Source organism: Haliotis cracherodii, unplaced genomic scaffold (assembly GCF_022045235.1).
Source record: "Haliotis cracherodii isolate W230 unplaced genomic scaffold, xgHalCrac1.p SCAF_3, whole genome shotgun sequence".
NCBI lineage: Eukaryota > Metazoa > Mollusca > Gastropoda > Lepetellida > Haliotidae > Haliotis > Haliotis cracherodii.
The window spans coordinates 65,559,214-65,581,942 of NW_027266286.1; the positions used below are offsets into that span (position 1 = coordinate 65,559,214).

Genomic DNA, 22,729 nt, shown 5'->3' on the forward strand with positions numbered 1-22,729 from the left:
CTCTTGAATGTCAGTATTAGCGATGGTTGGTAGCCACTTCTAGCAAGTTTCTTTCACAGTTATTTTACACCCAATAAATAGACATTGACTAAGATATATGGCTTAACATATTTGTCAGGTTCTGTGAATAGACGTGTTTGCTATCTCTGAACAGGTAGGTGAGAGACAAACTCAAAAAGGAAGGTTTTTTTCTGTTTTTTGCGCAATCATCTATGAGCTCATGGCATTACGGAAACATGACCAATAATGTTGTATGCACTTGCGCATGCCAAGCGTCTGATGTGCGCAGAAGTAGCCGCTTTGCACCAAATAAAGATGTTTGAGCATCAAGAAATAAACAGAGCTGCCAATATTAGCAACGCAGTCGCAGCGAAATGGGATTAAACACATTGGCGTTAGCTCGTGACGGGCTCTGGTCCATGTATAACACAGAAGAGTGCGGGGGAGCTACGGAACGCCATTTGTGTAAAATACTGGGGTGTTTAACCTGCTTGTGAGGCGATTAAAGTAAAACGGTCGTTTCCGGACAGGACATATGGCTGTCAACGATGTAAGAATGAAGTGTGTTTGAGTGATGTATATTTAAGTGTGTCTGACATCGGGAGGAGCAGAATTCCGGTTGCAAGTCAATCTCTAAAAGTCGCAATTTGGGTTTTATTTTCAGAAAGGTCATTGAACATTATTTTTGATTTGAAAAGTGACAATAATGTTTATTGGTTGGTCACAATGGCGGATGTGTATGGATGTTTTTCGAACGCGAACCTTCACCAGTGGCCCAGCTGGTTGTGTGTCATCAAGCCTTTCTCGGATTAATGGCCACGTGGTATAATATTGGTTTCCTTGGTAACGATGGGGATTCCGGAATAGATTCCCCATTAAACCCATGTTTGTCGTAATAGGCGTCCAGTGGATCGGGTGGTCAGTGACTTGGTTGATTGCGTGTCATCGTACCCCGTCAGCGTGGGAGGTTACAAATAATATCAGTCTGCCTCGATTATTCATTTACAGGCCGCCGTAATGTAGTTCAAATATTGCTGAGGTGTCAAAGAATAATCAATACAAAACAAAGACTTTGTGAAGGTCGGGTAGCAATATGTCATAGCTCTTGCTCCAGTTTGACACATGAGTCTCATGTTTCAATGTTAATTCTCTCTCTCTCTCTCTCTCTCTCTCTCTCTCTCTCTCTCTCTCTCTCTCTCTCTCTCTCTCTCTCTCTCTCTCTCTCTCTCTCTCTCTCTCTCTCTCTCTCTCTCTCTCCACAGGAAACACCGATACCGTCAGTATGACTGACATCACTAACAATATCTTGACTATAGTAATATATATGTAATACCTAATCATGTAATACCTAATTACCGTATTCTCTTCTCTGTTGCAGGATGCCTCTTCCACCGCTGTTCCTGACGCTACAGGGTGTGATGCTGTTTGCGGGGATAGGAGCATCCCCCACGGTGCCAAGCCCCACCCCGGGGGAATACAGCTGCCCTGGTCGCCCTTGTGACTGTATTTGGCTGAAGGAGACAGGGGAGGTGTTCCTGGACTGTTCGTGGTCTTCTCTGCCCAACAAGGAATACTTTGCAACCATCCCGAAGAGGAAGACCGTGTACTTGACTCTAACCTGTGCAGTGCCCGGTCGTAGTCCCCTATGGAACTATATGTTTAGCCAACTGACCGAACTAAAACAACTAATCATAAAAAACTGCGGCTTCACCGACATCCCTCCCTACGTGTTCTCAGGCTTGACCTCCCTCCAGGAGCTGCACATAGAGGGCGCTACGCTCACCAACATCCACCCACGCTTCTTGGACTCGGTGGTCAGTCTCCGAGGTCTACACATCATCGACAGCAACCTGAGCCACATGCCCTCCATCTGCCATCTCAACCACATCCACAAGGTCAACATCTCCAACAATGCTGTTTCAAGTCTGGACCACGCTGGTATCCTCTGTGGGGGCAATGAACTGCAGTCGCTGGAGATCCTAGATGTCAGTCACAACATGATCACAACCATCCCGCTCATGCTAGGATACTCACTTCCCAACCTAAAGCGACTCACAGCATCAGACAACTTCATCAAGAAGATCGAGACAGATTCCTTGAACCGTCTCTCAGATCTCATCTGGCTTGATCTGACCAACAACTCTTTGACAGAGGTTGCGCCTGATTTTGTCAAGAACTGTACGGAGCTGTTAGTGTTTGGCTTGTCTTTCAACCCACTGCATGGGGTTCCTAAAGGCCTCCTTTCTGGTATGTCCAACATCATACAGGTCAATATGGACTACGTCAATGTTAATGATAGTGTATGGGAAGAGATAGCACGCCTACCCTCTCTCGATACCCTCTCCCTGGCTGGAAACATACTGACGCGCGTTGACCCAGACACATTGGCTGAATTGCCAGTGTTATCGTACCTAAACGTGTCCCACAACCGCATAGACAAGCTGTTCAGGAACACATTCAAGAAACAACAGAGACTGTTCATATTGGACGTGTCGTATAATAACTTCACCACTATTCCCCGTCAGGCCTTCCGGAACCTGTTCAGTCTGAAGACTCTGGACATATCACACAACAAGCTTCAGTCGGTGGGGAGGGAGGCTTTCCATGGCCTGTTGAACCTGAAACAGCTCGATCTGAGCTACAACCGCCTGGACGGACTTCCCCGGGGACTTCTGTCGGACATGCAGGCTCTCCTAAAACTCAATCTCTCCCACAACAGCCTCAGCAAGCTGCCCAACCTAGAACACGCAGACTCGCTGGAATACCTGGATCTCAGTTTTAATGAACTCACTGTTCTTAACTCCACGACCTTCAAGACACTGACCTACCTACGAGGGCTGAGCCTCAAGGCTAATCAGCTTCACACTCTGCCTGCATATGTCTTCGAGGACGCGGTGAACCTTGAACTGCTGAACATGGCCAACAACCAACTGAGCAACCTGACCGAGGACATGTTCCGGGGCCTGTCCTCTCTGTATTATCTCAACCTCAACAAGAACAAGCTGTCAGGGACGACGGGAGCGTTCCGGGAACTTCAGGATCTCCAACACCTCCATCTCCGAGGCAACCAGCTGGAGGAGATCTACAGGGGTCAGTTTCCGGACTCTTTAGAAATCTTGGATCTCAGTCAGAACCGTTTGAACTATATCTCCCACTCCACGTTCAGGACGATGTTATATCTCAAGGAGGTGAAGCTGACCGAGAACAACCTCACATCCCTGCCCTCCATCTCAGTGGAACTGCCAAGAGACATGAAACCCACAGCTAAGATGTACATCAGTAACAACCCATTCCAGTGTGACTGTGAACTTGGATGGTTGAAGGACCTCAATGAGGGCTTACTCACAAGCTACGGAGCGTCACTGCCAATGTTCCCGGACTATTACAATACAAGGTGCATGAGCGTGTATGACAGAATCCCTAGGACCATACCAACAGTCCCGAGGTCCCATTTCTTGTGTGAATATGCTGTCAAGTGTGCCAAAAAGTGTCAGTGTTGTGGGTTCGACGCTTGTTACTGTAAGTACGTGTGCCCCAACAAGTGTAAATGTGTTATTGGAGACTCGCACTTCCCAGTCCACCGTATGCACTGTGAAGCCCAGAACTTGACCACCATCCCACCACACCTCCCAACTGGAACTACGGAGCTCCTGCTGGACCAAAACAACATCCGAACGGTGCAACAACACATCTTCCTGGGCCTGTCCAAGGTCCTGGTGCTGCATCTCAACCACAGCAACATCCATCACATCGAGTCCAGAGCTTTCATCGGTCTTAAGTCCCTGCAGATCCTGTATCTTAACGATAACTATCTGACAGTTATTGGTTCAGATGTATTCACCGGCTTGACAAACCTGACGTATTTGCATATGGAGAACAACAGACTATCATGGGTAGAGAGCGGCTCCCTCGGCTTGGTGCCTAATCTGCTCTATCTAAACCTACAGTACAATGACTTCGAGAATATTAGCATCAGCGAAATCTCGCCACTCATGAACCATTCCAGAGTAGCTTTAGCCTTCAACCCGTGGTCATGCCAACAAGACTTCATCTGTGCGTTCAGAAAGATGCTCATAGGTCATGGTCGATCTGTGCTGGACGCTGTACACATCCGATGCATGCTAGAGGGGGATCCGCTCGCCCCGGGGGAGAGTGCTACGGTGGCGTTCCTGGAATACTCTGAACAGTCGCTGTGTGAGGCTAACAGTACGTTCTTCATCAACGTGTCTTTTGACAGTGTGGTAAAAGTAGGGGACACTACCCAGCTGACACTGTTGATAGCAGTCAGTGCAGCAGTGGCCGTAGTGGCGATTCTAGTGCTCCTGCTCATTGCCAAGAAGGACCTGCTGCAGGTGTGGTGTTACTCTAGGTTCGGGTGGAGGCTGTTTTCTAAGGACCCAACGGCAAATGACACCACCAGGTACTACGACGCCTTTGTGTCTTGTAGTGATAAAGACGAACATTTCATCATTCATGAACTAACTCCCAAATTAGAAAATGGGGATAAAAAATTTAAACTGTGTTTACATTTCCGGGATTTCCCAGTTGGGGCTTCAATAGCCGAGACAATTGTTCGAAGTGTGCAGAGTAGTAAAAGGACTATTGTTGTGCTGTCTGACAGCTTCCTGGACGACGAATGGTGCCGCTTTAGTTTCACTACGGCTCATCAGCAGGTGCTGTCCGAGATGAAGAACAGACTCATCGTCATCGTCATGCACGACATCGACGAGCGGAGACTCGACCCGCAGATAAAACTTTATATGAAAACTCGGACATATTTAGAATATAAAGATCCTTGGTTCTGGGAAAAATTGACGTACGCTTTGCCTGATGTGCAGGACCGATACGTGGATATGAAGGGGGCGTACGCTGTGCAGAATGTCATCAGGCATCCTGGAGACGCCTTGCCCGGCGTCTACAACAACGGTCGCATCAGCGTCATTTCTGAGAACGTAGTCAACGACCTGTACGAGGTCCCTGTGTCGTCAGTGGTGTACCAGAGTGTAGGGAGCGCTCACCACACAGACTCATCGAACTATAATGGCTCCTACTATAACTCATCCGGGCACTACGAGGAGGTGGAGCCCCTCCCTTATAGACCACGTGACGCACAGGTGGCGCCACCCTTGCCCAAACCAAGAAACCAACAAGAATTCTATGGAGCCTGTTACTACGACAGGGCGTAGAATTCCCGAATGTAACCAATGTAGACGACTACGTGTTGTGTCCAGTGCACGACGCTTTTGTGACTGTCAATGAAATGTGTGAATTCAAAACGCTTCCAAGATCCATTTTTTACTTAGTATTATGAGTTTCCATGGTTACGTGATAAACATGTGTGCCAAAACTATGACCACTAACCACCACTGCAGACAATACTCCTTGTATTATTTCATTGTGATCACTTTGCTTTTCTTCAGTTCCAAATGCAATATGTCTAAATCAGTGAACCAATGCTGCCCTCGACACCCCCGGGCTGGGATTACCTTGAGGGACATATACTCCCATTGAGGGTCAGAACTTCTTAGCCAAACGCCGAGATGGAATGACGCTTTGATAGGAAAATGAACGTTGTTTTTTTACGAATTGGCTTCATCTGATTTTATGATTTGTATTATAGAAGTAAATATATTAATATTTATTTCGGGGAGAGTTGTTAGTCAGCGCGAAATCTTGCCTTGTCGGAGAACAATTATGGGAAGGATCCGTATTGCTGTAACCAGTGTCTACTAAAACAGTGTCTATGAAGTGAGTGAGTATGGTTTTACGCCGCTTTTAGCAATATTCCAGCAATATCACGGCGGGGTCACCAGAAATGGGCTTCACACATTGTACCCATGTCGGGAATCGAACTGTTTCTATGAAAACGGTATCTGGAAATGTAACTTGAGAAGAACAATGCACATTATTTTGACCTCAGTAATCTAACGTTCTCGTTCTCTGACACCACGTTGCGTTTCTTTTGCAGTACAGTATTATGACTTGCCTGCCACCATCGGGGAACGAGTTATGTAACTTTCTGCAATATTTTTTATTATATATAACATGGGTTTGAAGCTGCGCCAGATCCATATATCTTGTTGTTATTATTATTGTTATTTAAATAAAGTAATGTCAGTGTTGATTTGTGATTGGTTGTGTTTCGGAACAAAATCGATGCTAATCAGCGATGTGATTTTTAGCTTTCAGGGAATAATTGTTTTAAAAAGCCACAATCACGCAGATTCATGAGCACTTCCATACCGGATCAATCGTTGACAACAATTTCGCATGCCTTCAGCTTAGTCACGTGACAAATCTTGGAGGTGAAACGCTGGGGCAAGATGGCAGCCAGCGTTATGGCGGTACTGATTACAGACCCACACTCTGGGATTCCGCACCCTTTCATTACAAAGGGGTTGTGCAATATCGGAGACTAAAAATACATGGAACAAATTCTATGTAAATTTCTAATTGGATTTTTGCGTGAATGCGTGAAAATGGGGATGTATGATTCAATTGAAACGTATTCTACAAATTATTATGGATTTTATGGATGGGTTGAAAGCCTCGACTGTGTGATTTACCGTTTAAATTTGATAAAAACGCTGTCGCTGGAAAATGGGAATCGTGTGTGGGTAATGCTTGCTGTCATGTTTGGGAAAATCCAAAAGAACATAAAACAGACTAAAAAATATATTTTTATTTTCTGGTCTCTGATGAAAGACAACTGTGGGAAATTAACTGATGCGATTCTTCTATAGACACTGACCGACGGTGACCGATAGTGGCCTCTTGGTGACCTGTCCACACCCTCTGTTTACATACATACATAGAGATTATTATACGAGCATGTGTGATACTGCTTTTACGAAAGTGTCTGAATTCTTGTATTTCGCGAGCGGGACCGAGGATACTACATGAATACTTACGCGTTGGTTTCAGAACTGGGGCCGAGTTGTAACACAGGGTTGTAACACAGGGTTCTAACACAGGGTTGTAATGCAGGGTTGTAATGCAGGGTTGTAATACAGGGTTGTAACACAGGGTTGTAACACAGGGTTGAAACACAGGGTTGTAAACACAGGGCTGTAACACAGGGTTGTAACACAGGGTTGTAACACAGGGTTGTAACACAGGGTTGTAATACAGGGTTGTAATACAGGGTTGTAACACAGGGTTCTAACACAGGGTTGTAACACAGGGTTTTAACACAGGGTTGTAACACAGGGTTGTAACACAGGGTTGTAACACAGGGTTGTAATACAGGGTTGTAATACAGGGTTGTAACACAGGGTTTTAACACAGGGTTGTAACACAGGGTTTTAATACAGGGTTTTAATACAGGGTTGAAATACAAGGTTGTAACACAGGGTTGTAACGCGGGGTTGTGATACAGGGTTGAAACACGGGGTTGTAATACAGGGTTGAAACACGGGGTTGTAATACAGGGTTGTAATACAGGGTTTTAACACAGGGTTGTAACAGGGTTGAAACACGGGGTTGTAATACAGGGTTGTAACACAGGGTTGTAATACAGGGTTGTAACACAAGGTTGTAATACAGGGTTGTAACACAGGGTTGTAACAGGGTTGAAACACAGGGTTGTAACACAGGGTTGTGATACAGGGTTGTAAACACAGGGCTGTAACACAAGGTTGTAACACAAGGTTGTAAACACAAGGGTTGAAGAACTTGGGGTGCGATCACGTTGCGATGCTTGATTTAAAAGCAAGCCTAGGTAGTGTTCCATATATACAATTAATAATAGGTACATAGAGCGACAAGCCCGTTCCATGATCATAAGAAACCTCTCTAAAAGCTGACTCCATGGTACTATTTCGACTATATTATGAAGATGTAGAATGAGGAATCACAATCAAATAGTGATGATACCAGGTGCCGCCTCCCTCCCGTGACACCCTTTATGCAACACATGCAAAGGCAAGGCAATGACCTGAAAATTCAAGGTACAGGTGTCATTTGTGTCACCGATGCCTCAAATTTGGAAATGCCTTTCTCATGTCTACCATAAAACGTTTTTAAACGTTTCAAAACATTTGATAGTTTTACTAAGGCCTTGCATGCTGTAATCCTGATCAAACAACTCTTGAGCAAGAGTACACGACGATTTTTGAAATGTAAGTAAAAAGTGCAATGTTCGATTGTACCTCAAACGTTGTGAAATGTAGACACCAAAGGGTGTCCAAAGATATTCTGTGGATACCGTTTTGTCTCTCTGAACTTTTACGTACAGATCTAAATAACATAAAACGGATGAGGTCGTGTTAGTTTCACTGTCTTGTTCTATTATCAGCTCCGGTGTGTAAGTCTGTGGAAGGACATTGGCTATTTGTCTAGAAGTGAAAAGGCTTTTACAGAATGAACATTAAAAGTGAAGAAATAAGACAGGACTCACAGATAATAAGTGTGTAGTTTAAGGCTGCTTTTAAACAGTACGCGGCGTGTCATCTTGATCATGATGTGAGTGAGTATGGTTTTACGCCGCTTTTAGCAACATCACGGCGGGGGGGGGGGGGGGGGGGGGGGGCAGAAATGGGTGCCGGATACTGGAGGAAGCCCGAATTGATGCCACTCGGTGAAATCCAACAACGGCTCGTGGTTCGGATAAACATATCAGAGAATAAAGTGAGTGAGTGAGTTTGGTTTTACTCCGCTTTTAGCAATAGTCCAGCAATATCACGGCGAGGGACACCAGGAATGGGCTTCACACATAGTACCCATGTCGGGAATCAAACCCGGGTATTCAGCGTGACGAGCGAACGCTTTAACCACAAGGCTACCCGACCGCCCCCAGAGAATAAAGCATTCATGAACGTATGTTAGTCTGAACAAATATAGACATATAGAAACATGGTCTTTTGTATAATCCATTGAAAATGTTACACTGAACTATTGAAACTAATCTAATCAACAACGCTACGACGACAACACTACGAACATTATAATGAGGCGTTAGACCTTTATTCCTTGATTCAAGCGTTCGATGACAGCGAGAAAAGGCAACGGTGCCTATTATTCCAAAATGGGCTATTACCATTTTGAATTAGATTAGTATTCCTGTCCTTTCGACTTCTTTACTAAACAGCTGGACAAAAAGCAACCATGAACCGTTTGTTCCCCCAAACATCCACCCCTATCCCGGCAAGGCGACGGCTCCCCCGAGCTTTATCTGTGTTGACATGGAAAACTGCCATTTATCATTGCTTGGAGACATTGGTGGCACAATATGGCGGCATAGCATCATCTCAGCCAATTAAAACGTGGCACCGAGGGCGAGAACAAATGCCTCCCGCTCACGCAAAATATCGCCTTGGTGATTCAACGTTAAAGACACAGTTGACGGCCGTTTGCCGTCCCGCTGTGCTCCATGCGTTAAACTGCTTGCATGGAATCTGCATAATTAGGAGACGGTGATACATCAGGGATGGCGCTTCCCGATTGCAGACAAATGCTTTAATGGTTTAATATCGATGTTTTGATCGCGTGTTTTGCATCTTCAAGGAACAATAGGGCAACTACCGTCATTTCCTAATCGAGTACTTTCCTTAAATACCCTCCATGTTTAAAATATTTCTATTTCAAGATGGCTCAGGGTGAACGTTTTTCTAAGCCTGCTAAATGAGGTTATATAACATCCGAGTCTCTGTTACAGACCACAGAGCATATATTTAATAAAACATTCACCGCTATTCCTTTCTCATCCCGACCGCGGCTCCAGCAGCCTATACTTATCCGCTTTTCATCTCCCATATTAGGTATTTCATGGTTCCTTAATACTCGAATGATTAAGCATTCCTTTATAGACATAATAATTTATATTTAACCTTATATATAATTTTATCTCGGGGCCTATAACAATAATATCGATGCAATTTGTAATACGATTACAGTAACCAGTATCGCTTCTATATATAAGTGGGTGGGTGAGTATGGTTTTACGCCACTTTTAGCAATATTCCAGCAATATCACGGCCGGGGACACCAGAAATGGTACCCTATATATGAAGGGGGCGCTTGTTCAAATACACCCGATGTATGCCGATCAGAGCGGTGGAGGTTTAACGTCGCATTTAAGATTATTGCACTTAACATTTTAAGTAACAACGTGTGTGTGTGTGTGTGTGTGTGTGTGTTAGCCCGGACTAATGCCGGTTTTCTAGTGCTAGCCCACGGAGATACCATATTGCAGTTTAACATGAATACCCCACTCAGACACAGTATACTGACTCCCGAGCCGACCAGACCTTGTTTTATTCCCTTAATGCCGACCACCAGGCAGGGTAAAAAGTACCATGTTTTAACGTTTTTTGGTATGACGCTGCTAGAGGATCCGTTCGTCGTTACTCCGTTGTGTACACTGTACAACTAACGTCCCTCCCTGTACGACAATGCTGTCTGTACTACACCCCATGCACATACGTTGTCTCTCCGTGAGGGTCCCGGGTTAGGGTTGGTTCCCACCGACCTGTGTTGGTCGTAATGGATCTGGTGGTCAGGCTCGGTGACCTGGTTGTCATACCCGGCATTGGTCGTTGCTCAATATCAATCAATGGATAGTCTGGTCCAGGCGGCGTCAAACAAGCACACATACACACACACACTTATTCTAATTGACATATGAGAGAGAGAGAGAGAGAGAGAGAGAGAGAGAGAGAGAGAGAGAGAGAGAGAGAGAGAGAGGCAAAACGGGGCTATAACGCCATGATAGTGTTGTGTGCCGTGAGTGGCGTGAGTCTACTTATTAGGATCTGGTGATCATTCTCTATGACCCAGGCTGACTGTACCTCGACGGTGTCAAAACTTGATTATTTACAGGCTGACGTAACCTAGCTGGAATATTGGTGACCGTGGGGTGAAACAACAAACATGTGTTTGCCAGGGCCCGAAGCAGGCAATCATTATTCATCATAAAATGTCAAGTTGTATTACAATCTTTTAAATAGGTGATGAAGAAGGCGTTCTAACTATTGCACTCCTAAGTAATACACCTGTATTACAATAGTACTAAGAGACCGACTATTTGATATATATTTGCTTTGGGAGAGGGGAAGGAGGGGCTGGGATTTTAAGAGTCTGAAGCACACTCACTCACTCACTCACTCACTCACTTACTCACTCAAATGACAACATATTTCGGATGGTATAATCGTAATATTATCAAGCAGAGATCCTAACGTAAAAATTTGAATGCATTAGACAAGGGGTTAACAGGATACGTAAACAACTATTTCAGTATACAAAACACCTGTAATTACTGTTCCAGTTAGCCTTATCTTATTTTTACCTTATCCCTTAAGCTTTTGATTTTCACTGTCGCCATGTCGAGTAGAAAACCACGTGACATGCCTGTAAAACAGCAGTTATTGTTGTACAGGAGAAAAAGGAGGAGATTAGATCGAAGAATGCTGAACACACTGTTTCTTTAATTTTCTATTTACTGAACGGACGAGAGAGCCCGTGTCTCAGACAGCCTTCCGTCGCCGTGCTAAAACCTTCACACATACTTCAAAGGCCCTGTTAACATATTTATAATGTACGTAACAGAGTTCCAGACGAAGTCACGTAATTGACTTTCCTAAATGCAAAGATTTTGTAAAAGGATCTTTAATTTTTAAAAAATTAAATCAAGAAAAGGTTACTTTCTTTTTTAACACATTTGTTTTAGTATCTCCCCGATGAGTTCAGTGTTTGACGTACGTGTTAACGCCTTCCAACTTGTCACTGATTACAATTACACCTGATGTCGTAATTACATTATGAACTAGTCCACGTGTGATTCTCGTGGCAGTTGCCCCCTCGGGGGTGGGGGATGGGTGGGTGAGGGGGTGGGGGTAGCCTCATCAGGTTCTCTCACTGCGCAGTGGCGGGTTGACCTCTACCTCCAGCAGCTCGGCGTAGCTTATTATGGAGGCTTCTCATTCCTGGTCGTGATTGGTATAGGATTCATCGTAACGACTTCCACGAAACACAATTAAAGTTAAAGGATTGGCTAGATCGACCTGGACTTGGTTCAAGGTTGTCCTGGTCGTTGTGGTGTCACTTGACATAACCGGGACGCAATAGTTGGATTTTGTGGACAGGATTGACGAGTGGGTGGGTGAGGAGGCGGAGACTGAGGGGGGTGAGGGGGGTGTTAGTGTGTATAGGGGTGCTTGGAGGGGGAGGGGCATCGTTGAATTGAGCAGGGTCACGGTGACACGGGAGTAAACTATATTAGCATTAAGAACAATAGGTTTCTGACCTCCATCTAAACATACTGTATTCGACGTAATAAGCCCCCCGGGCCCTCTCAAAATTTGAAATAGAAGGCTTATTATTTTGGTGGAAAAAAAACAGAGTTGAAAGATCGTAAATGTCGTGGCTTATTCTTACAGCCTGAAATGTTTATATACCACAGGTATATTTTTCCAGAATTTAATTGCCCATAATTAAGTGTTCATATAACACATAGACACATTATAGACGATTAAATAAGTCTGGTGTACATTGATCAATCGGAAGGGGTACTAATTAGGATTGTTCACTAGCCAATATATTAGCAAATGTCGCCGTGGGCGCTTATTAGAGCGGGCGCTTATTACGTCAAATACGGTATATGCCCCGACAGGCTGCTCACGTAGCAGTCAACATATTGACAGCAATTGATGACCCCTGCCTATCTCATTAAGCCGTATCTACATCCCGTTTTTTACCTTATAACCTCGACTGGCGGTAGGTGTGTGTATTGAGTCATCTCACGCAATGTCCTGCTGCTGTATCTACAGTGATGGATGACTTACAAAGGCTGCCAGCCAGTGTTTATACCCGCCAGTAGTTAGTCTTGCTTCAAGTCTGTACTGAAAGAAAAGTCCATGGATGTGTAGTAATTCTATCCTACTAATAGGCAAGTCTAGATATGTGGACACTACAGGACTCCAGTCTCTTATCGGGACAACTTGTTCTTATTATTTACATAATCTAGAAATTATTTTAATATTTATTGTCTTTGAGAGTTTTGCAAGTCTAGCCAGTAGTGTATATGTGTAATATACACCAGCTGAGAATATTCAAGAGCCTAGCTCGCCATGCCACGTGACCTACTTCCCACATCAGAAAAGTGCCAGGACTTCGGGCTTATTTCCGACTTCCAAATCGCTTGACATGGAATGAAAATAATTTACAAAGGACTATTGTTGCTTTGAAAGTAGAGACAGTTAGAGACTGGCTTGTACACAATTATTGTCACAGCTTCTATTGTCCGGGCTATGCTTCCCATCAATCTGACAAGAAGTCCCTCAGAAACACTGTCAAGCAGTCAGTTCGTCTCACAGCCATTGAATCATGTTATTTTCCCTTCCGCCCAGCACTTAAGGTAATGTTACAGCCTATATCCTAAATGAAGCAAGTCAAGATTGTCCACAGGTCCAGAATCTCACCTTTTCAATTTAAATGTTTCTTTCTTTCTTTCAAACATTTTTTTTTCAGAGCCAAAGGGTAGTCCAAGTCAGAGTTACTTTGATGAAACGGCCACGGGTAGAAGATACAAGATATTTTGTTGCGCAAAAGTTCCATGTAGAAACATGAAGTGACAATATTCTATGAACTATATAAACTGATACGTCAGGATAACAATACAACGTACACATACAACATGTTTTTGTTATGAACAGGATTATCTTTAAGTATTTCAAATTTATATTGACAACACTAGAATCATAACCTAGGCGAATCTGGGATGTGAACACGCGATCCTAGATATATATGTTCAGTGTTACAGGACTGATGGCCCTTGCAATAATTTTAGTTCCTCTGGAAATGCCTTCCGAAATTTTTGATTGATAGTTAAAGATCTGGGTATAATTCTACTCCTACGAACTAAGATCGTCCTGAGACGAACATTACCGAGGGTCGGGATACGTGCTGTCAGCGCCTGCCATTCGTCTGTACAACCCGTGGAGACACGGGTTAGAACTAGTCTTCAGCAACCAATGCTTGTCATTAGTGGCGACTAACGGGGTCGGGTGGTCTGGCTCGGTGACTTGGTTGATGCATGTCATCGTATCCCAACTGCGTTGATCGATGCTCATGATATCAACCACTGGATTGTCTGGTCCAAACTCGAATTAATTTCTAAGTGTGCAAGTTGCATGACTGTTTTTAAATTCTCCTGATACAGTTGTGGCAGGCCAGGATACATGGAACTGATTAACAAGGACCTTGGCCCAAACCTTCAAATCCCAATAAATCATTTCCAAAGTAATTTCAAAAGTGTATATCTGCTGAGCTATTCCTAAGCTGACCATTCCACGCATTCTGTTATTCCCAGTGAGTTCTGTGAAGGGGACACGGATGACATGACCAGAGACCATACCGATATGGATTCCAGCAGGAGTCATGTCAAACACGAACCCTCAGACTATGCCGTCTAGGATGAAGATGAGAAATTATGCACGGATGATACGGGTCGGGTTATCGCGATACGCAGCAGATTAACCCATCACGCTCCATACGCGGCTGACGCGTTATCTGGAATTTGCAGAGGGCATTGTCAGAATAATACTGGGTCATGGTATTTGGTACACGCAGTTCTTCAACTTCTCTTTGATCCTCGGTGTGGAAACAGGATGAAAGAGCGATTTACGTTCAGGCCCGATGTGTTACCGTTTAGTTCGGTGAAACCCACAAGCACGGGATTTGGTGCTTACAAACAAAGGATCCTATTTAAGGCGAATTTTGGATTCGAACCACGATTGGCGGATCCACACATCATTATAGGATGCATTTCACAATAGCGAAACGCGACCCCTTAATAAAATATTATTAAGAACAACAATAACAATAATGATATTAATAATAATTTAATTGCTCCGTGTGATGGTCTATGGATGTATTTATATGGCCTAACAAAATAACAAGTCCCGTTAATCAGACATTATTGGTTGTACATGATTATGTCGGATAAACGAAAATAGGTAGTATCAACGTTCGTGATCGAAAATTGGACAACTACACGACAGATAACGCTTCAAACATGTCTTAATAAAGAAAGAAAAAGGAACTATTCATATTGTTGCATTACATTTTTAGCGGAATATGTTTTCTAATCTGTTTTCTGTTTCTGTTTCTGTGTGTGTGTATATATATATATATATTATTTGAAGAAATCTTTATATATAAATCTATTTGTATAAATCTTATGTAGAAATCGCATGTAGTCATCTTTATGAAGAAATCATCTGTATAAATCTTTATGTGGGAATCATATGTATAAATCTTATGAAGAAATCATGTGTATAAATATTTATGTATAAGTCATATGTATACATTTTAATGTATTTATACTGTAGAAAGCATATGTAGACTTGTTTATGTAGAAATCATATGTATAAACCTATATTTGAACAGCTAAATACAGCACCGACTGATGTACAATGACTTCAGAGGGACTTCAGGAAACCTGTCGTTAGAGCAGTACATCATTCCCTTATGTACTGAATATGACTCTCCTTTTAAACACGGGACACAGTTCGGGGTAAGTGTTCTTTACATCCAGGTATTTCCTTAAAAATACACATACTGTTCCAATTACATTTCAAACAGAATTAGAGACAACAAATCAGTAAATCTAAAAGATGTCACATACGAGGTCCCAATCCCTCCTTCAGGCGCCTTGCATTCGTGACCAACTCGTGTTATTCCGGGACAAGCCGAATAGCGACTTCTTGCAGGTTACGGAAAGGGGCGAGTGGTGACGAATGAGGCGCCCCGGTGTCAGGCACGAAAGCTACATCCGGGTGTGAGTGGGGGTGCGCCGCTAGTCATGCAGGCTCCCTCACGTTCCTTTTCACAATGACATTGCTTCCTGGTCTAGGTTTTTACGTGTTTTCAAATACCAAACATCATGGATATTCATGGATATTGTCTCACTAAATACATTAAAGCTAGCACTGACTGTTTTTGTGTCGTAGCACAGAAACCACATACATGTACAGTAAACTACGGTTATAACGAACACGCTTATAACGAACTGACGGATATAACGAACTAACTTTTTTGGTCCCGACTATTTGCTGTAGTTATGCTGTATATATGCTTATAACGAACTACGGTTATAACGAACTAAAATTAGTAGTCCCTTTGAGTTCGTTATAACCGTACTTTACTGTATATGGTCTCCGCGTAGTCTTAAGATGAGAAACGAACACGGAGACTGTTATTGTAATACAATATAAAAAAACCTACACCGTAGAAAACGTGCTTCGTGAAACCCATTGGAATATTGTCTAGTGAGCCAGTACACTGAAATTACAGAGCATTAGAAAAAAACAACTTAACATGTCGGACTTAAAAAGGATATTTATTGACATAACACGACTATGAAATCATCAGATATGAGACGCAGGTTATAACATATTGTTCTTTATCAAACAACATGTTTGTATGACATAATCTCACGCTTTAAACATAAAGAATATCTGTACACACAGGTCCGTGCTACTGTGGATGGCCCTTCGCTCGTTGGTTGTGTGAAATACAATATTTTCGCAAATAAATCACGTTGATATCACATATAGAAATGTTTGCATTTATAGATCATGTTTCTACCACATGAAGGGATATGAAATAGAAGAGAAGATCATGTTTATACCACATAGAAAAAAGAGGTATATAAGACTTAGATCATGTTTATACCACATAGAGGAATGAGGTATATAAGACTTAGATCATGTTTATACCACATAGAGGAATGAGGTATATAAGACTTAGATCATGTTTATACCACATAGAGGAATGAGGTATATAAGACTTAGATCATGTTTATACCACATAGAGGAATGAGGTATATAAGACTTAGATCATGTTTATACCACATAGAGGAATGAGGTATATAAGACTTAGATCATGTTTATACCACATAGAGGAATGAGGTATATAAGACTTAGATCATGTTTATACCACATAGAGGAATGAGGTATATAAGACTTAGATCATGTTTACACCACATAGAGGAATGAGGTATATAAGACTTAGATCATGTTTATACCATATAGAGGAATCAGGTATATACGACTTAGATCATGTTTATACCAAATATAGGAATGAGGTATAGAAGACTTAGATCATGAGAGGAATATTAGATATAATTTTGATATCATGTGAGTCTGGTTCACGAACAGATTATGGCTCTTCTACGTTAAAACATTTAGTTTGAAATATCTGGCAAAAGTTTTGTCACGTCCATAACAGAACTTCCCTTGGATTAGAACTTAGAAATGTTGATCCGAGGTCAGGCGTCTTGGTCAAGTGACCAAAGAGGTAAACACTATCAACTGACAAGGTTAGGATGTCATCTGTGGGATGACTCCACATAATGCTATACACTCATCCATCAACAGGAGGCAAGGCAGGGACTATTTATAGAGTCCAAACGGCTAATGCGCTCATGTTTAATCTCGAACTACATTACTGTACTCGAGTGAGTGTGTGAGTGAGTGAGTGAGTGAGTGAGTGAGTTAAAATGTAACGTCGCATCGGTATTACTTCAGACATATAGCGACAATAACACGTTGATATATATGCAAGTGCATCACGGATAACAGGGTATATTTAAAAACAAATTTATCTAACATATTTTAGCATATTATTATTTGAAGCTGTTTAAAACATGGGGTTATAACCCACCAGTAACCAAAGTGCGGCCACCTCCCTGGGTATCATGGGGCGGTGCTTCAGCTTCCTGCACGACACCCCGGCAGGGTTCACGTCATCACTTTACCTACTGGTGGGTGTGCACAATGTTAGACAATGTTTGAAGATGTTCATCAATGAGCTGGCTTAACATACTGGCTGATGTTACATTTTCATCGATTATGATAGGAATTTCGTGTCAAACCGGACAATCAGTCTACGTCAGTTTAACCTCCTGGGTAGAGCCTTCAATCGTTGTTCATAAAAGCATCACACCAAATTAAAATCAACAATTAGTTATTCACATACACATTTAAAAATTATGATACAGACCGATTTCTTACAAGTAGCTTAGAATCAGATGCCCGCTCACACGGAATAAAAGATCTGTCAGGTTTACTGTTTGATAATGTGAATCCCTTGCAATTGCAAAGTCCACACATTCAAGCAAAATATACTTGACGGTCAACCTTTCATCACAAGGGATACACTTAGGAAGTTCGTCCTCATCTCTTTTAAGCAGTGAGTAAACCGGCTGTGACCGATACGACATCGTCGCAAAACGACCTCATCATGTCTTGACTGACAAGTAGGATATATGACCGATTGTTGGTTTAAATTCATGAAGTTTATTGATTCCTACCTGGCTGTCCCACCTTTTTTGCATGAGATCCCGAGTTTATGTCTTGATGATTTATTGTACCCGAACGGAATACATATGTCATAACACAGTGGCAATATAACATCTAATAATTTATTACCATTGTGAAAACACGATGTCACTTTGAGTTCCTCTCCTAAAGTACTTGGGCTGTGAGTTATGGGGCCTTTACACAGGTTCCTCCCGTGTGCGACCATAAAATTTGCCACGTCGTCGTTGGAGGCTCAACGGAGGCAGAATGGTTGCCGAGGTCGTTCCAAGGTGGCACATAGGAGGTTCAGATATCGCGATGGACGCCATGGTCGCCGTGAATGTTTGAACATGTTCAAAACAGTCGTACAAAGGTCGCCGAGGAGGTTGGTTGCTCAAAGGTGGCTCAAAGGAGGCAGAAGGGAGGCACAAGCATTGCCGTTGTTGCAGAATGAAGGCACAGTGGTCGCCCAATGGTCGCCAGGTAAAAGATGCGTTCTGCTGCAAATTTATTCCGTCAATCTGGGCGATGCGTCTGCCTCCCTTGTGCCTCCTTTGGGCGACCACCAGCGTGCACTGAACGATGACTGTGGCGACCGCTGTGCATCCATTCGGCGACCACGGCAACCCTTAGGACACCATGGCAATGCTTCTGCCTCTTTTCTGCCCCCTTTGAGCTACCTGTAGTGCCTCCTCAGTCTGCCTGTAAATAGAGGGTTTGTACCTGCAGTTTTTCATTGTGGTTGCAGAGGCTGAACAACTCGACTCAAGACTCAGTAGACACAAGACATCATGCCTGGAGCAGTAACATGATTTTCTGGGTTCAGGCGACCATTGAGCGTCCTGGCCAGTTTTTGATCGCTCAAAGGTGGCACAAAGGTCGCAGCCCTGTGTAAAGGGGGCTTCTTTAGCCTTGTGGTTCAAGCGTTCGCTTTCCCCACATAGGCACAATGTGTGAAGCCCTTTCCTTTGTTATTCCTGGAGTTTTGCTGAAAGCGGCGTAAAACTATACTCACTCACACACTCACTCACTATTGACATACTTATTCCTCAGACACCCGACAATGTCATCACGTTGTCGTGACGACATTAGTGAGTGAATATTGTTCAACGTCACATTTAACGGTAACAAAGCTTAATCATGGCGATGTATACATAATCGAGTCTGGGTCAGACAACCAGTCATTGAAAGCATGAGCATCGCATTCGTGACACGATGGCAAACAAACAACGTTGTCACCGAGCCTGACTACCAGAACACAGTTCAGTCGACGCTTGCGACAAGCATGGGACACTGGGGACCCGAAATCCCCACCGGTGTATATCGACATTAACAAATCATTCTTTGATCACCGGGAGCGGAAGTGTAGCCTTGTGGTTAAAGTGTTCGCTCGTCACGATTCCATTCCCCAGATGGGTACAATAAAGCCCATTTCTGTGTCCCCGTGGTATTGCTAAAAGCAACGTAAAATCTAGTCTGTCTCACAGTCCCTTAACCAATATTTTCTCTTCTAGCTAGCCCTTCTGTAATGCGAAAGCCCAAAATGAAACAAGTCTAGATTTTCCTCAGGTTCTGAGTCCCACATCTCACTGAGGCTCTTTTTCAGTTTAAATGTAGTTGTTTGTTTCTGTCAAAATTATATATTTTCAGACACTAAGCGTTAGTCTACGTAAAATCGTACTCACTCACTCGTACTCAATCCGTGTCGCAAGATGAAAACGTATTGCTTAAACTATGTCGCAATTGCCCGTCATTCTTTCCACGTCAGGGATATAGCGTGACACGTGGCAGGATGCAGTACATGTATGTCGCTCCTCCACTAACTTCGATGTGTGATCTGTGACTGTCACACAGCCTATCCTGTTGCTGAGCATTGCGTAATTTCCATAAGAGTCACCTAGCTTTTAACATCCTTTCCGGATAGTATTTCTGCCCCTACATTGGAGCACATTATCTTGAACGGACGTTAAACACAATTTCACCATCACCCACTAGGACTGCAAAAAAATCGACGTTGTAAGACGATTAAGCACGGTTTTAAGCCGCTTGTTATACTACATTATTGTAGAACGTGTTGGGATACTGCTTTATACTAAAAGTGTGAGTCGTTATGGTTTTACGTTGCGTTTAGTAATATTCCGGCAATATCACAGCGGGGGGCACCAGAATTTGGCTTTGCACATTGTACCCATGTGTGGAATTGAACCTGGGCCTTCGGCGTGAAGAGGTGGGCTAGCCAACCGTCCTTGTGCATAATAAGTGAGCCAGTAAAGCCCCTATCTCACATTCACGAATCTGAACACGAATGAACACGATTTAACGTTTTTCCTTAAATCGTGTTAGAACGTATGAAGGTCGCGCACTCATTCGTGTTAAGTCGTGGTCGGTCGCGCGCGGTCGTATGGACGTCGCAGCTCGGCTTAAATCGTGTTATAAATTTTTGCAATGCAAACATTTATAACACGATTTAAGCCGAGCTGAAAAGTCGTGTTCAGTCGTTTGAAGGTCGTATGAAGGTCGTATGACAGTCGTGTTCAATCGTATGAAGATCGTTTTCAGTCGTATGAAGATCGTGTTCTGTCGCGTTCAGTCGTATTGGGGAGCGTAGGAAGAAACTCATACGACCTTCATACGTTTAAACACGATTCAACACGACTTTCATACGCCTTTCATACGACTCCCATACACCTGAAAACGAAATACATACGTTTGTCATACGACCGGAGGAGCCCATCACGTGACTGAGTGAGAATGTGGGAAACCCCCTGAAAGTGAAACTCCTTCTACAGCCATGCCAAACCTCAGGCGGCCGAAACGGAAGCTCCTCCAAGAAAAACCTTCGAAAGGGAAACATCCTTCATCACCAACCAAGGATGAACATCCACCCGTTACTCAGGGACAAGATGAGCCAGCTGGAACCTCTGAACCACCACCAAACTCTGCTTCTTGCGGTTCTTGTTCTTTGTTGAACATGGTGAAGACTGACACAGAAATGCTGTTGCGATGCATACTACATGACCCACGTGACCAAAATAAACAAAACTATGTCGTCGGAGAGAGTCGTATGGAGATCGTGTTTATTTTTGTAGTCGTATGGACATCGTAATGATTCGGGTTTAATCGTATGGCGGTCGTGTTGATTCGTGTTAAGTCGTATGGGCGTCGTATGACAGTCGTGTTTGGTCGTATGACAGTCGTATTGGGGTCGTGTTAAATGAGGTTAAATCATGTTGTATCGTATGAATATCTTATGACGGTCGTATGAGTGTCGTGTTCAGTCGTATGAAGGTCGTATGAGGGTCGTTTTTGGTCGTATGAGGGTCGTGTTTGGTTAAGACATTTGCATTAACCACAAGGTCGAGCACGAATCAACACGATTTTTCAACTTTTCTTAAATCGTGTTCGCAATTTCTTGAATCGTGTATGTGAGATAGGGGCTTAAGTATGGTTTTACACCGCTTTTTGGAATATTCCAGCAATACCACGGCGAGGGACACCTGAAATGTCGGGAATCGAACCCGGGTCTTCGGCGTGAACGAGCGAACGCTTTAACCACTAGGCTACCCGACCTCATTTATGCATAATAAAAGTCGTATGGACGCATATGATTGGCTGATGCAATATATTATCATCACTGTAGTATCTTAATCTCGAAGTCAACTGCACACAACATACCAAACGTAATCTTGCTATCTCGGGTTATCTCCCTTTTGGTGCTTTGTCCTTGAAGGTGAGTTAGGTCGACGCACCACGCACAGAAAATTAACATCGCTTTACCGCTACTGCCTTTGAAGTGATCGAGCCCGGATCAGACAAACCAGAGGTTGATAGTGTGAGCACCGTTACGCGCGACTAGGGGGCAATGACACATAGGTAGGTTATAATTAGTATGTTTTCAAATTACCACATCTGCCGCCGGTACGATTGAGTTTGCTCAGGACTAACAGTGAGTACTGGAGACGTTTAGTTTCAACGAATCCCAATGGGGTCACATAACATGATTAGCCGGGAGTGTCATAATGGGGACGTACGTAACAAAATACACGTGAAACATACAGCACAGCTAGTTAGCGTTTCAACTCACACATTCACACGAGGATCTCTCGCCGCGACACCCTATGAATCGTCACCTGACCCTCAGACTCCGCACGACCGGGAGACACATGACAGTTCCATTGCCACTGTTCTGCAGGACAGAGATAGTAATGCAGAGCCTGACATTTACCATAGGGGGGAGGGGGTCACGTTCAGCCCTGAGCGTAAAACGGAGAAGTCCCTTCTCAAAGGTTTCGTCCTTCACTATTTGTTCATTTAAATTTGTTTAAAATTTGTCTACAAAAGTAGACTTTAATGAAACTTTAAAATGATTTATTCTCAGGTGTACCGGTCTCTGTCCTTGATCATGATTAAACAATAGCTACCCTTCC

The 22,729-nt window shown here is 43.4% G+C and overlaps 1 protein-coding gene across 2 annotated transcripts in view; it reads left to right on the plus strand.

Annotated features, from left to right (window-relative positions):
- The window catches only part of LOC139473687 (toll-like receptor Tollo), a 39,383-nt gene extending 33,261 nt beyond the window's left edge, over positions 1 to 6,122 (plus strand). For both annotated transcript variants that reach the window (XM_071256387.1, XM_071256389.1), the window contains one exon: positions 1,379 to 6,122. In XM_071256387.1, the coding sequence (XP_071112488.1) occupies positions 1,380 to 5,186 (3,807 nt within the window). In that variant the 5' untranslated portion in view covers position 1,379 and the 3' untranslated portion in view covers positions 5,187 to 6,122. The remainder of the gene's footprint in view (positions 1 to 1,378) is intronic.
- Positions 6,123 to 22,729: the final 16,607 nt, after the last annotated feature.